Source organism: Malurus melanocephalus, unplaced genomic scaffold (assembly GCF_030028575.1).
Source record: "Malurus melanocephalus ecotype Western Australia unplaced genomic scaffold, MMel_1.1 scaffold_250, whole genome shotgun sequence".
NCBI classification, from domain to species: domain Eukaryota; kingdom Metazoa; phylum Chordata; class Aves; order Passeriformes; family Maluridae; genus Malurus; species Malurus melanocephalus.
The window spans coordinates 222,559-238,690 of NW_026623482.1; the positions used below are offsets into that span (position 1 = coordinate 222,559).

Below are 16,132 nucleotides of genomic sequence, written 5' to 3' on the forward strand. Positions count from 1 at the left end.
GGGCGGCGCGGAGCGGCCGCGCCCGGGCAGGAGCCGCCGCCGGCGGGAGCGCAGCGGAGCCGGGCGGGCCGCGCCATGCGGCTGTGCGGGGCGCTGCTCAAGAGCCCCATCCCCAAGCAGATCGAGTATTACTCGCGCTTCTCCCCCTCGCCCCTCTCCATCAAGCAGTTCCTCGACTTCGGTGAGTGCCGGGGCCGGGGGCTGAGGGCGTGTGGGGGTCGCCGCGGCTCTCCCGAGGAGCGGTGGCCGGCGCAAGGCCCCGGTTTCTCGGCCTCGGCCCTCAGGCAGCATCGGGAGCGCGGCCGGGGCCCGGCCCGGCGGTCCTGCAGGCCCAGGGGCCCGCGGTGACACCCGGCCCTGCGCCGTGTGGCCATCAAACAAACGCTGCTCGCCTCGCCGAGGGGACAGGACAGGCCGCCTTGCTCCTCCTTCTTTGCGTTATCCCCTGACACGGGGACCGTGGGGATGGGGAACAAAATAAGGGCTTCTGACCTGGTGTTTTGTGAGCTTAGCGACTGAAGGAGACAGTAACTTGCTGGTCTTGAGCGTGAAAATTTGAATTTTCAAAATTCCAATCTGAAGCTTGGGGATGAACTCTTAACTGTATAGGAGACCTGTTTGTGCGAAATTCAGAAACACTTCAGACAACGTTGCTGATGACAAAAAAACATTTTTCTTTTCAGAGTGGATAATATTACAGTTAAAATAATTTTTTTTCAGAATAAATAGCATTTTTCTTTTCAGAAGCCGTGGAATGAAATCCAGGAATGGCTTGTGTTGCTGTTAAAAAACGTGCTTCCATCTAGATAACGATAAACCCATATCTGTATCGGAGGTTATTTGACTTCTGCTCTCTGACACGAGGGTTATTGAGATTCTATTATCACGTAAATATTGCTGGTAGAGWAAATGTGAAGGCTGTGTGTAACACAGAGATGCTTAACAGTGTTCCTTTATTCCACTCTTACAGTAAAGGTGCAAAGGGACAAAAATGAGCCAGTGTTCAGCCAGAAAGTGATTAAAAGTGAATACAATTGCACAATTATGGCAATGGTATTAGTGAAAGAATGCCATAAGTATGGAAAGCCAGTAATGGGCTTGATAAAACTTCTCAGTGAAACAGGGTTTTGTACCATTAAAAAACCCTCCCAAACTCCCGTCACACCTTGTCTCCATTTAAAGGAAAACCTCACTAGAAGCTGTGCTCTCTTTCGCTGCTCTCCACTCACCTGAGTTTTTTATCCCTTCCCCAYCCCTTTCTGTGTTGCTGGGCTTCTCTGGTATTTGTGATTCTTATGCTGTGTCTTTATTCGCAACAGCAGCAGCCTAAAACTTGTATCTTCATTTCAGCCCTGGCACTAAACTAAATCATGCCATCATTGCCTGTTTGTAAATTGTTAGTGGGGAATTACTTGTGTTGGTGAGCCTTTTCGGTTGTGATTGCAGAGGCATAAAGGTTTCAGAATTTGCATTAATGCCTTGGATGTTCTGACAAAACTTTACTTTTTGGTAAGGATTTCTACAGTTTTGTGTTGCCCTGTGTTWCTGTTTGCCTTTGGACATCTCTTCTGTGGCATCTTTTCATAACACTGTTTTAACACCGTAGTGTCTGTATTACCTTATGGTTAGAAAAACATCTTGTGATTCTCCAGGAAGAAGTAGTTTTATATTGCAATTTTAAGCCTTGTTTATGTTACTGGAAATGACCTGAGTGAGAACAGGACGTTACAGCCTGGCCAGCCTTATTCTTTAGATGTGCTCCAGTTGTCACTGGATGTGTCATTGGAATCTTGTGTGCGTGGTTGTGTATTTAAGAGTCTTCGTGTCTTGAGACTGATGGGAAGCTCTCTAGTCATTGACATTTAAAACCTCTGAAGGAAAAAAAATGTCTATGGTTAAGTCTTSAAAGGTCACCAGGAGTTTCTAAAATTAGTAGTTTTATGTTGTATCAACCTTGCTAAACYTATCACCTTGATCTTAATAAGCTTTATGGGCCACTTAACATCTCYACTTACTTACCCTTTAGTGCCTGTATTTACTTGGGAATACTCAAGTAGGGAAATTACAGTAGTTTAAGCAAATAGATTAAAYCCAATGTAGTTGCTTAACTTACCTGATCCTAGATGTTTACAGCTTTGGRTAATTTCAAGTTCTACTGGAGACTTCGGAGGTCTAGAGGAAAAACTGACATAAAAATGGTGGAAAAGCTTTACCACTTGAAGTGTGGAAGGCCTGGACAATATGCACTCTGGTATGGAGCTATGTTACTTCTATGTGAATTAGCCAAAAAATAATTTGGTGGTGGCACAGGACACAACTATTTAAGAGAGCAAATATGCCAAGCATAAGGAGCACAATAATTAAGGTTCAGTTCACTTGTGTTTCTAAGAATRTATTGAGGGAAGAAGACACTGTTTTGTGGTCAGCTTATAGAGGCTACTTAGWGTCTCACTTCAAAAGAAATAATATTTTTAACTGAACGTAGTGCTTGTTTTTCAAAAACGTGACTGAATTTTCAACAAACGTTGAAGAAGACTAAGCCCAAAGGAAACGTGAATAACCCTCGTGGCAGTCTGATTTTCTTGTCTGATGTACATTTCTTGTATGGAATTTGCACCTATGGTGATTTGGATTTATGATGAATTTTTTTTTTTTCTTATTCTCTGACAGTAATTAAACTACAGTATGTCAGTATGTTCCTTATGTCTTTTTTTTTGTATTGGTTATATTGGTTTAGACTAAGTTGACTTAACAAATTTGTAAAATTCTGGTGAGTAGGGGAAGAGAAACTTTGTATTCCTTGTGAGCTGAAGAGTCTCTCAAAGATAGTTGGTGGCAATGTATATTGAGATACAGCTTGGATTTTCTTTAATTACCGACTAAATGTGTGGGTTGTAGGGAACACGGTTGTGTGCATATGAGGCTGTAGAGCCTCTATTTCTTTCCAGAGATATAAATTAACAACGTTTATTTTAAAACTTTCTCAGCTTAATTCAGCTGAGATTAAGCCACTATAAAAGACAGYTTGCCTGCTTAAAGTAGCTTGCTASTACTAAAAACCTGTKWAGCAAACCAGAAAGCAGTAGTTAGAGCAGTGACAGTCACTTGTTTTTTGTAGCTGAGTTGTTTGTGTCTGTGCTCTGCCCTGTGGGATGTTCTTTCTGTCGTGCTTTCAGCTGTCTTTGTAGCTGCCGCGAGTGTGTCAGAGGTTACTGTGCCATGGGCTTSAGACCTCTGTGTCAGAAAATCTGAGCACTCACACTGTGCAGCCTTTTTCTCTTTTTTGCTGGGTGTACATTTTCTGTTTGCACGTTCCTGAATTCTGTTCAGGCAGTTTTTTCTGTTACCAAGTGCATTTCCCAAAATTCTTGTGCAATCTCGTTACTTTGCAAAAGAATGACCTTCTGTAAGTGTGTTTCAATATAAACAAATTTTGACCTTGTTCAATGCTAGTGTGTCACTCCAGGTTTATCCAGGCCTCCAAAATTATTCTGCTCTGRAAAAAAGGCCCAAACCAACCAAATGGATTCAGTTGTGTGCTTCCCAACTTGGGTAGTTCTTCTGGAAGTTGTTTTGATAGATTTCCAAGTGCAGGCATTCCTTAATGACCCAGAGTGATTTAATTACTAAAATATATTTTCTGGAAGGTGTTTGTAAATAGAGATGTTGTCTAACATTCAGATCCATTGATCTTTGTACATTTTGGGTGTTGGACTGTTTGAGAAAAAAAAAGGCCATACTGGAGATTCATATTGATAGAGCAAATCAATTTAGATTTGCTTAAGCATGTAAGGTGGGCTGCAGAGAGTGACAGGTTAATCCAAAACACCCAATGCTCTTAATCAGCAACCACACACATGGGTTATCAATTGTTCAGTCCCGTGCCTGGGGAGGTAATAACCTATTTGAGGAAAGTAAAGTTTCTTTTCTAGGAGTGTCCTAGCTTTTAAAAAAAGACACACAGAGACATGAACTTGTGGTGCCTGCATTGCAGCCTGTCCAGAGAGCTTCTCTAGTGCTGAACCCTGCCCCAGCTGGCAAGCTCCACAAAGCTGCTTGCTCCTGTCGGGGGACCTCAGTTGTCAGTAGAGTTACTGACAAATGTTTTTTTTTTTCAAATGAATAGTTGTACTGCAAAGGTTACATATAATTAAGCACAAATGGAGACACGAATGGAATATAAATTGTGTAATSCTTTGATCACGTATGAAAGAGTCATTTGAAGCTGTGCTAGTGCTGTGTTGTGAACGTGTGCCAGGATGCTGTACTCRTGTAATCCTGTCATTGCTGCCACTCAGCTGACCAAGCGTCTGAGACCAGTGAGCCTGAGGTGCATTTTGTCAGAAAAACAAACAATCTGCCTATTTACTACTGAAGCTCTCTTTGCCAGTTGTACCTAGATATATTCTAGCCCTTTTTGTTTCACATTTCGAGTGCTTTGGATGGATTTGTGTACCTATGGGGTTAAACTTGTTTTTTTGTTAGCCCTTTGAGCATGTCATATATTAATATTTATGTACCACGGAGTTACTAATGAGCTTGGATTAAAAAGTTGTGCACGTGCTAAAGACAGAAGATAGTGAATCATTGTGAATTCTTGTTGTGGAATGTGACTTAGGAGATCCTGATTTTGTAGGTTATAATCAAAATATTTGTGGTGACTGCTGCAGTTAGTGGCATTGAAAAATATCACAAAGGTTGTAATTTAGTAATTTTACTGTACTGAGAACAGCTGAGCAGGCAACAGATAATCACAATGAGAGCATGAAACTCTTGTGCCCTGGGGCATATCTGGAAGAAAACATGATCAATGGATCCTTTTCATTTTTTAAATACAATGTTTGGTATGAAGTTGTTTAGTTTATGTGGTACCYATTAAATTTACCTGTCTTGGGGAAATGTGTAGTCCTCTTCCAAAATTATATAAAGAGCAAAGCAGTTTTCAGCATTGCTGTTGGTTGCTGACAGTTGTATGAGCAGTRTTAGATTGGGGTTTTGCAAGAGTGTTTGTGCTTCGTGTTGCCTTCTTGGCAGAGGCATGGATCTGAGCTGAAAGCCTGCCACTGGAGAGGTAGTTGGCAGATACAATTTGAACAACAAAATGTGGGGGTAGGAAAAGTAGAGGTCAAAACCAGCATTATGTCTCCAAATATAATTATTAATCTTCTTATGGAAGATGGCTTTTGGAAGCTTTTTCTACACAAAAAGATACTGGAGTTTTTTCATTGGTGGTGTTTTTTAAAAATAAAACATTAGTGGAGGGACTCTGCATCTATGACACTTGSAAAGTTTAGGGCTAAAATATATTAATAATTACCTGCTATTTATTGCCTGCAGCTGTGCTTTTTCTGCTACTCCCTGTGCATTGTCCTTTAAACCTTATGTTTGATATAAATGCATCTTCCAAAAAAAAAAAAAGCTATCCACTGAGTGGGATCAGCGAGATGAATGCTAGTCAGACATTACTGTCTTTTATTTTCATCTGACTAGCTTCAGCTTCCATTCAGCAGTTTTGTTAGAGCTTTTGTTGGTAGGTTGGGATCCTTTGATGCCTGCAGTATTTTCACTATGAGGTATTTGTACTTTGTGGTGGAGTATTTTTCTTGATTTTGTAAAGCTAAATACATTAAACAAACTATTTCAAGCCTTATGAAAATACCATGGCATTAACTTTCGTGACTTTCCCAGAATTTTCAGCATTGTTCTTCAAATATGTCTCTTAGTGCTTTAAATAGAATCCCTTTAGGAGTTTTGTGGAATGATGGAATAAAATTGTTTTACTGCTGTTTAGTTTTTACCTTGAAAGGCTACCCTTTGGTCACAGTGACAGCTGGATGTGCAAGATGGATTTTCTGACTGCTTTTGTTCTTGAATTCTTTTGCAKTTATCACTTTCCTGTATTCAGTACTTCATTCCCTAGATCTGGGCATGGATAAAGTTTGCATTTCATAACATTAAAAAGCATTTTCTTTGAATGGGTTATAGCAYAGCGAGTAAGCTGGAAGCTTTTTTGATGCAGCAGTTATTTATAACCTGTTCCTATTTACAAGTGCCAGTTGCTGGCAGGCAATGATGTTCCAATACTATATATAATATTGAAGGGTTTTATGAGGCCTACTATTGATTGTTTTGAAGGTCTGGAAGAGTCATTGTGGTTAGGTAACTTTGTTCAGCAGTCACTATTGAAGTGTGRTATGATAAAGATATTTGTGTGTGGGAGGACTGTGTAATAATAGATTGTCGTGCATTTAATTTGCAGAATTATCTGTATCAGTCACTTTTATAGGCTGTYTATTTAATAAAGGAATACTTAATTTCTGCCAATAATTGAGACTTTATATATTCTGAATGCAATATTTTAATATAGTTATAATACAAATTCCATAAATTGCTGTTCATGATCAAACTGGATCACCAAGATAATAATTTTTTTCTTCCTCATGAAGCCTAAGCACTGAAAATTCTGTCTTCAGTAGGTGGTTTGGCTGGATACTCTTGTCTGTAAGCATAGTCTATTAGTCTACAAATGAGCATCCTTCAGCTGATAGTATTGGTTGAGTTTTGTTTCCCAAAACAGCAGAAAATTTCTCAGTCAGTGTTCTGTTTGTTTATGGACTGATCAGTTGTGCAGTCCTCTGCCATGGAATGCTGGGAAGGGGAGATGATGTTTCCCTGCACATGAACATTTCTGCATGCTTGAGCTTTTTATTCCCTGAAGCTGGAATGGCGTGTAAGCACACAGCAGAATTGTCTTCTCTGAAAGAGAAGGGTCAAGAACTTCTCATCTGCATGAAGAAATAAACRGTGCCAGTGGGTTTGTTTGTTTTTTTTTAGCCAGTAGCAGAAGAAGCAATGGAGAGTACAGCTTGACAGACATTGAGGGCTTGGGAAGYTTCTTTCTGGAGGGATGAAAAGATAGGATTTGTAGTTCTTGAAGATCTAAGAATATTTGGGACATGTTTTTCTTCTAACAGCTGATAGAAATTGTTGAAATGCCTGCTTTAGAGTAAACTAATAAGGAGGTGCTTGAAAAATCTGAAAGTAAATGTTGGTTAAAATGAACATGAATTTGATAGCATTCCTTCTCCAGAATGGAAGAAGTGACAGCTAGTGATTTAAAAATAGCGTAACTTTTACAAGCCAAGAAAGTAGGTCGATAGGGTTTCTCCTAAGACATAAGGAGTATAAGATGATCTGTCAGGTTGAGAAAGCAATTCTGATGCAAACAAAAGATAGGAGAGGGCAGAACAGTGTTATGAATTCCAGAAATACTGTTGATTTTAAAAAAAATAATATGAAAGCTGGAAGCAAGGACATCTGTCTTGGGTTGCAGTACAAATAACAGCCAAGGTGAAAAGTCATGGGATAGAAAAGCAGATAAAAAGATGYTGAGATGATTTATAGTAATTGGGGAGAATGCTGAACTTGATGAAAGTAGGTACATAATGATAAAGACTGTTGAATTCGTCTTTGCTTTGGTTTTCAGAAAAAGATTAATTGTATCCAGAAGTGTAAAGGAAATCACAACTCTCCCCTGACCCGAATTTTAGATAAGCTGAAATATGTCTAGATCCTCTTGGCTTAGTGGGGCCCAGTAGAAGTAAATTAGCTCTGTATTTTGTGAGTGTCTGAACACTTTTTTCTGCAAATGTCTGCAGCTTTGTGCAGCACAGTTGGTGCTTCTGGACTCCATAGAAATAAGGGGTGGTGATGGCCYCAAAGTTGTGRAAGTGGGAAATAAYACTGCTTGTCTTGGAGAGAAAAGGATGAGGAGAGCATTAGAGTTGTCAGGTTGACTCCAGTAGCTGAAAAAGTGATGGAGCTAATAATGAATTAATACATGGATTAGCACCAAGAGATAATAAGATAGTAGAGACAGTAGATTGTGTTGGCCTGGCCTAATTTCCAAGTGAATTTGGTGTGTGCTAAGGCAGTAGCAACAGGTGCTGCACCTTGCTTTTTATGAAGTTTTGGCACAACCACATGTGACTGTCTTAATTTGCAAAAAAGCAAAGAAAACCAACAAGAAAAAATCCCTCAACATACAAAATACTGGAATAACTTCAAGGTGAGGTTGCTATGTATCATAGATATTCAGTGTTATGGTGGGTTGACCCCATCCAGCAGCTGAGCACCCATTTTGGTGCTTTCTCCCCTCTTCTGACCCCCCACTGGCATGGGGASAGAATAGGGAGGGCAAAAGTTCTTGTTTAGAACAAGACAGTTTAAGAAGTAAAGCAAAGAGGAAGAGAAACAAGTGATGAACTCCCTACCCCCCCGAAGTAGAGCTGTGCCCTGATGGTCACGGTGGGGTGGGTGTCTTGGGTGACCAAGTTTGACACCAACATTTTGAGTTACAGCTCCAAGGCACAGCATTTTCTCGGGCACGGTGAGGAAAACTCACTCCAGCAGCCAGCTCAGTACAAATGTTTATGAAGAACAATTCATAAATGCCCTATATTGCACTAGCAGTCATTGGTCTCCACAGGACTGTGTTGTGAGGAGTGAATGGTATGTCCCCAGTCTCCCACAGCCCAAATCAGTATGATCCATCATAAAATTAGGCAAAGATGCAGGAATTGTTTTATCTAATTCCACAGTTCCTCTATTCCACAGCTTTTCTTGTTGTCAGTTATCCTTAATGTAATGGCTACATTAGTGGCTGTTTTCTGACAGCCACCTTTTCTCAAAACTGCTAAAATATTTCACAGGCTGCTAYTTATCCTTTTAAAAGTATGTTCACGTTTTTCTGTTTTTCTGGAGTCAGTTAAATGTAATTTTCTTTTTGTAACTGTTAGGTTGAAAGGATGAATTGGAGCACTGAGCTGTGACTCTTGAGTTATAGTTCTCCTTTTTCTGATACTCTGTGTGTTATAAGAGGCTATTTTATTGGCTCTGGTTTCCTTTATACCTTCWTATGCAAATGTGACATTGTCTTATGTTTCCTTGTTCTGTTTARATTATTTTCTATTAGTTTGTAATCAATGTAAATAAAGTGACACAGTATTATAAATACTTTCACTGACAATTCATTAAAATAGTAGACTTGTGCAAATCTGTAGTTGGTGTTTTTCAGCATTAGGTTTAAGACTGAATAGAGAGAGGCAGAATTTTTTTGCTAAAAATAATTTACATTTTAACTGCTACTTGTTTGTTTTAGTTCTTTTTTTATGCTCTTCTGAAAGATTTTTATAGACTGCAAAAATACCTTCAAACTGATAACTAGCAATGACGTAGAGGAATCCTCTAATCTTTTTTGTAATGTGATTTGTTAATTATCAATTGTTTTGAAACAAGATGTTTAACAATTGAATACATTTCAGTAAGACTGAAAGGAAACTGGAGCATGGTATTGGCAGTATTTTTATGTAATTGGTTTTAACTGTGTGARTCTTTGCTCATAAACGTTAATTTTATTTATGCTGGGGATTTGGAATAGCTTTTCCTTTGGCAGGTTGTCAGGAACYAAAGGATAAAGCAGGGATTTGTATTTTTCTGGAATGGTTAGGGAGAATTATGGAAGTTTTTCATRAAGGATAGGAAGGAAGTTGTCAAAGTTTGTGAGAGCTTAGGGAGAGTTAAAAATTTGGAACATCTAGTTATAATCTTCAGTGTGAAATAGATTTTTACCTCTTGTGGGAGGAAAAGGTGATTATAAGACCCAAGAAGCAAAACTCAGTCTTTTCTGGTCAGTTTATTGTAACAGAAGCTGATCAGAGCAACAGAAGGGAATGAAGTTTCTTGGTGTCATTTGTTTATTTGTTTGTTTTAGAAGCCCCTGGTGCCTGGCTAAGGAAGGAGTCTGGGTTGCTCAGAAAGTTCTAAGACCAAGAACCTGATCAAGGTCATGGTTTCTCCTAAGAACATTTTGAATCTTTGCTTTTCATTTAAGGTGGGGAGTGCCTGTGGTATGGTGAGACAAAGCTTTGCTGCTAAAATGATTCACCTGGTTTTCATCCTACTMCCAAATTACTCAAAGGAAAGACAACTTGGGGTCTTTGTCTAAAATATGCACGCAGCCTGTGGGTAATTGGTTGAGTGCCTCTGCATTAAACTTTATAGATACTAGATATCCGTTTGATTACTGTGCTATCTCTTGGCAAATGCATTAAAATACTGAAAGAGTTACTTTGTTAGAAGTGTGTGGTAAACAGCTAAACATAAGTTTTAGATCAGAGAAGCTTATTTTTAAAATTCACGCTTTTATTTTAATTTGGGTTGTTCTGTTTAACAGCTGGTATACAGCTTTGACACGTGGTTGTCTGCTAACTCATTCCTCTTGAGAGGAACAGACGTGTCTTCCCTTGAATCTTTTCTATGATAGGAAGGCTGTGGCTTTCAGAGTCAAAATTGATGATTGCAGTGTATTGTACATCTGGTAATTCCTCCTGTTGATCTGTTCCAGTTCAACAGTAAGTTAAGCTGCTTTCCAGCACAGTTGGTTTCATTCAGARCACCCTTTACTTGAAAGAGGCTTACTGGAGTTCACAAGTTGTATATTGTTACTTATTGCATTATTTATTGTTAAATTGSTGTATAACTAATGTGATAGCAAATGTAATTATTCAGTCCATAACGAGCTGTCCAGCTTTGCTAAGAATAGCTAGCTGCCATTTTTTTTTTACCTGCATTTATATGAAAATGTGAACTGACTTYTTCTTGATGCTAGTGGTATTCCTTAACATGGGCATAGTACTTAATACACATAAGACATAAACCAGCTCACTCATAGGACCTTTGGAAATAAGTGGAAGTAAGGTGTGGTTTTTTTTTTCTGTGTACAAATTCAAAAGTAGTTGTAGTTCTTTTCGAATTTCCTAAGTTCAAAAGTCTAGACCTTGATTATGAATGGGACTTGATCTGGTCATTCAGACAACAGGATATAGGCTRATGTATCCTCCTGAGTGAATGCTGTACTGATATTTTCCCTTGGAACTGAAAGTGAGCCTTGCAGTTGCCCTGGCAGCCAAAAAATGCTTGAACCTGTTGCTATTTGAATTGCATAAAGTAGAAATAATTTATTAAACTCAACTGTTTCAGTACTTCAGTCCTTGTTTTATCCCTATCTTGTGTCACCTGGCTGTTGGAAAGTTTAACTGGAAAGCCAACTAACCTGTGTGCTTGCTAGTTTGGATTGCATTTAGCAATGAAATGGCAGAGTGGAAATCAATGGTTGTACAGTGATAACAACTAAATTCTCATCTGTGAACATAAACCAGGTAGACTGATGGGGCTCAAGCACCCCTATTGGTGTGCTTTCTTTTAGGCTGAAAAGGCCTACCTAGCCATGGGAATTGGGCTGAAGAAGAGAAACAAGTATTTGGGAAAGTTTACTTGCAGACTTTAGTTCCTCTGGCTTTAGGCTGGTTTCCTGGCTGTTTTGASAGAACTTAATTGACATCAGAAAAGWGATATGTTTATTGTGGTTCAGTAAGATCTAAAAAGTATGTTTTGTKTTTTATTCTTCAAGTTTCATTTGTTGAAACTTCAGAATTTCTCTGATTTCCTTACTGACAGAATGAATCTCTTAATGTGCCACTCACACGTGCCAAGTGAAAGCATGCCCTTAAAACAGCACATGTGCATGAAACAATTGCAAGGGTTGGTGGAAGTAGCCTTAGAGACCAGTAATGGAACTTGGGCTGAAGATTAATCCTGAGGTGTCTGAAAAGAGGCTGAATACCTGAGATAGTGTGGTTTGTATCTTAAATTTTGGATCCTCCATCTGCAGGTTACTCATGTGGGAAGGAGCAGCTGTGCAAGTTGTGGTTGCTATTYTGTAGCACAGCATRGTARGTCCAGTTTCAAAGTACAGATTTCTTAGATGCAGTCTGTGATAGGGTTGAGAGTCAACAAGAGTCAACATCTCCTGTTATATTCTGTGTGTTCTTTTTCCACTTGCTTCATCATCTTCATTGGGTTTTACAAAGCCATGTCTGCTACCAAGCCAACAAACCCTGTAAACTTTCTGTGGAATTGATATTTTTAGTGCTTGGTGAGATAAATATCTAGAGAGTATGCTGAAAATGTCATCGGGGAATAGAAAATGCCAATTTTCTCTAAATTGGACTTGTTTTGCTGGGTTTTGTTCTGTAGCCACATTTATTTGGGCTGTGCAAGTATAGCTTGTTTGTCTTTTAATAAATAGCCCATGCTCCTGAAATGGTGTGTGATCATTGAAATTATTCTTTTAAAGTTGTGTTTTCCTACCTCCAGCAGCAGCAAGTTATTAGTTTTAGCTTTTGCTTAGTCTGCTCTGATATACTGATCTTTTTGCATATTCTTTTGGAGATTTCTTCATCCTTCTACTTCACTTTGGTTTTTTTGCCTGTACAAGAGCTATAAAATATTCTGAAAGCTCAAGAGAAGAGAGTAGATATGGTTGATCACTCCTGCTTTCCTGTCTTTCTTTATTTTGGCCTATCTAAAAGTAACCATAGTGGTTTCTGATCTTGTTTTTCTGGATTCTGGATTAAGTCCCTTGTCTCTGACATACTACAGGTGAGACTTTGCTTCTGAGCCTTAAAGTAAATACAGTGCTTGTCTCTGGTGTTCAATGCATAGTTAATGGAGTGAACTAGACCTATGCCCAAAGTGAAAAGATGAAAAAGAGTACTTTGTTTCTTCTTTTCCTGCCTCTTCTGGCAGATGGCTGTTATTATTCAGAACTACTGATGCTTTTATGATGCGACCTTGGCAGTCCAGTGACAACCTGGGGATGTGACAACTGTATTAGGTTTTTGAGCTAGGTGACTTTGATCAACACTGTGAAGGGCTGTTGCTGGAGTCTGTTGTCAAATGGGTATTCATGAATGTGGGAATCTGGCAGCTGAACTGAGAGCATTGGAGCTACAGTTCATGGTCTCATGCTGCATTTCTGCCCTCTTCTGCAGCAAAAYGGAGGTTTGTGTAGAGCCTTCTGTATGGAACTAATCCTTTTGTAATGTGAATCTTGGACAGCGCAGTACTGCTCTGGCAGTTTGTAGAATTTGCCAGAATTGGATCAGGGCCTGCTGCATGCGTGTGAAAAGCCTCTACATTGTTTGTACCTCTTGTTGCAGGACCCAGAACAAGTTTTCTCTAAGTGCCTCTTTGCAAGAGTTACCTAATTTATTTTCCATTTCTGAGCACTGTGAAGTTAAAGATGAAAGTGGGAATCAGAAGAGATGAGTAAATGTTGGGGAAGAGTTGAATCCAGAGAGGAGAGAGTAGTGGAGAAAACTGAGGGCAAAACTCTGTTTCCTGAGTTTTCTTTGCATGGAAGSTCCACCAGTGATAACATTGATGTATAACCCTAAAACATTCCATTTTAAATTTTTTCCCTTCTGATGGCATTACATTTAGAAGTTCTAATGCATTCAAGTCTGCTTTTATGACCTGTGCTACCTCAAAKGTTCTGRATCATGTTTTATTCATAKGTTTTTCTTAAWTTTTTTTCTCCCTCTGATACCTACCTAGRTGAATAATTGGCATGATTCATTCTTGCTGGAAACATGTAATACTTTTTCGTATCTAAAAAACTTGATTTAATATTAAGTATCATCATCTGGGTGAACTTTTTCTGAGATTTTAATGTGTTACCCTTATTTGAATAAGTTTACCTATATTTTCAACCTAAAGTTGTGCATTGGCAACCACATCATTCTTCAGGTGTATCATATCTCACTGCATAAGCAAATTCACCAACATTCACTGTCTTGTGAACAGTGACCATTCCAAATGTGGCAGTGTTTTTACAGGTACCATTCCCACTCTGTTTTTACGAACCCTGGCTTGTTTCCAACATGTGTGAGGCTGTTACATGGAAGATTATCCTTAAAATATTCTTCACTGACCTTAGTTTGATGTGAAGCCCAGGAAATTGCTGCTTAGATCTTTCTTTGACTGATGTATTTTCTTATTTTCACGATGTCTGTTGTCAGTCCATTATACTGACTTGTTCTTAAACAAAAGAGTCTCAAGATTGGCATCATAGTCTCTCTTTGGTGCTGGTTTTGAACTGAATATTTAAAAGTGGCAGAGGCCATGAATATCCATTCTTATGTGACTTTTGTATAGGGTGACTGATTAKCCCAGACAAGATTGTTCAGAAGACTGAAGATGGTAGAACATTTATTAAACAGTTTCTTTTTTTAAACCTGTGGTGACATTTGACATTTCTTTCAGTTTTTGTGTTAGGTATGCGTGCAATAGTATTAACTTGAGGATTAGTTTCTTCACAAATATCTTGCTTTTTATTATCATTTTTCTGTCAGTAGCTGTTATTGTATGAGTTAATTTATGCAGTCTGTGCTGTGTTTTTTCTAATTGACTTGCTTCAGASTTCTCACTTTTTGCTTGGTTCCCTGTGCAAAATTGCACTGCTTTCTCTTATGGTTGTTTGACACAGTATGAGGTAATCACTTTCTTCCTGTGGGTCAGGAGAGCATTAGGGCTACAAAGAATGTTAGGCAGTGTTCAATCTAATCTCGTTTCAGAGACTGAATCAACTAATTTAATGTCATTTTGGGCAGATGTCTACCTTCACTAGTAAAAGAGGTGGCTAAATCAGATCAGGTTACTCTCTTTTACGGTGTTTACCATCAGGAAGTTTCTGCAGATTAAGACTTGAATCTTTTGCAGTTTGAATCAGATGCTTGTTTGGTTCCTGATGGACAAGGTTGCTGCTGCCTCCTCTGTAGTGAACTGTGAAGCCTTGGAGGGCATAGCTGTGTTCTTTATTTTTTCTTAGGTAAATCCATCAGATTCTCTCATTCCCATGTCACAGACTTGGTATCTTGATTTCTGTTGCATCCATCTATGCTTTTAGAAGATGCTCAGAAATTTATGTAGTTTACCTTTAGACTGGGATATTTTATGTGTGCTTTTCCTTTACTCTCTTGGGTCACATTCTGGGTTAAGTTGCAGTCTCTGTAGGTATATTACTGAAGTTTTTTAATCAACTTGAAAGTGTAACTTCATTAAGAGTAAAAATATGAAGATAATCTAGCCTCTTGACCGTGCATTAAAACCTAATCCCTTAGAAAACATAATTACTTTATAGGGTTGTTTTCTACCAGGAAGAATATTAGGGGATTGCTTTGTTCCCTGCAGTAGAACAGACATKTAACAAAGAGGTTGTATCCTGTCTGGTTTCTTCTTTGTTGCCTTAATGTGATACTGCTCATTGAAATAAACTTGTTTCAATTCCTGGTTTAAGAATTTATTCTGCACAATTATTCCACTTAAATCCACAAAACTGAATTATTGTTCAGTTGAAATCAGGTATTGCTGTTTTACAGGCACTGGGAAACAAATGGTGGTGGTGTGTGAAAAATTCTGAACTGTATATATAATGTGATGCYTTGTTTTCCTTTCTTCTTGGCTTTGTGGATAAGAAGTGTTTCATTTTGAGTCTTCTAGTATTTCCATTTTCATTTTTTATAAGCATGCTTTTAGAGAGTTGTTTTTTTGGAAATAAAGCTAAGTACAACCCTTGATGCCTAGTGCAGTGGAGCTCACACTAGGATGTAGGATGACTGTATTCTTTTCTCTGTTTTAATTCATACAAAGATAATTGGGTCACTGTTTCATGTATTTCTATTATTGAGTAACTTGCTAGTGCTGCAGTGTAAATCMTGGAGAGATTATTTACAAATTTAACTTTCACTTTAACCCTGAGAGAGTGATTGCAAATTCCTTTGARCTCAAATTGATAGATTCAGACTGGCTTTAGCCTGTGGTGTTWAAAACAAAAGCCTGATTCTGGCAATGTGTATTGACCCAGCAGGAGTCAGAACAAAATCAAGAAAGATTGCTGAATATTTTGAAAAATAGATAGAATTGAAGATCAAAATTTAAGCCAGCCTACGCAAAAAATCTGACTGTAGCCTAAACTTGTAGAAGTCTCATTGTAGCATTCTCTCCAGAATGCTATTCCTGGAAATATCTTTAGAATTTAGACTTACTTAATCATACATGCARCTATCATATAATTYATCAGYCTTGTGTATGATAAATTATATTAGGAAAATACCTAACATACTGACTTAAGGATATTTTTACTTAGTCCAATGTCCCTTCTTTTGATGGATGTGGTTGTACAGGTGTTGCTGTGAAGAACAGCATCCAAGGTGCAGTGTTAAGACAATTT

The 16,132-nt window shown here is 38.6% G+C and overlaps 1 protein-coding gene across 1 annotated transcript in view; it reads left to right on the forward strand.

Moving 5' to 3' along the window:
* Window positions 1–6: 6 nt before the first annotated feature.
* The window catches only part of PDK3 (pyruvate dehydrogenase kinase 3), a 51,372-nt gene continuing 35,246 nt past the window's right edge, over window positions 7–16,132 (forward strand). Inside the window, exon 1 of the mRNA XM_057375474.1 lies at window positions 7–181. Coding sequence (XP_057231457.1) covers window positions 76–181 — 106 coding nt within the window. The 5' untranslated portion in view covers window positions 7–75. The remainder of the gene's footprint in view (window positions 182–16,132) is intronic.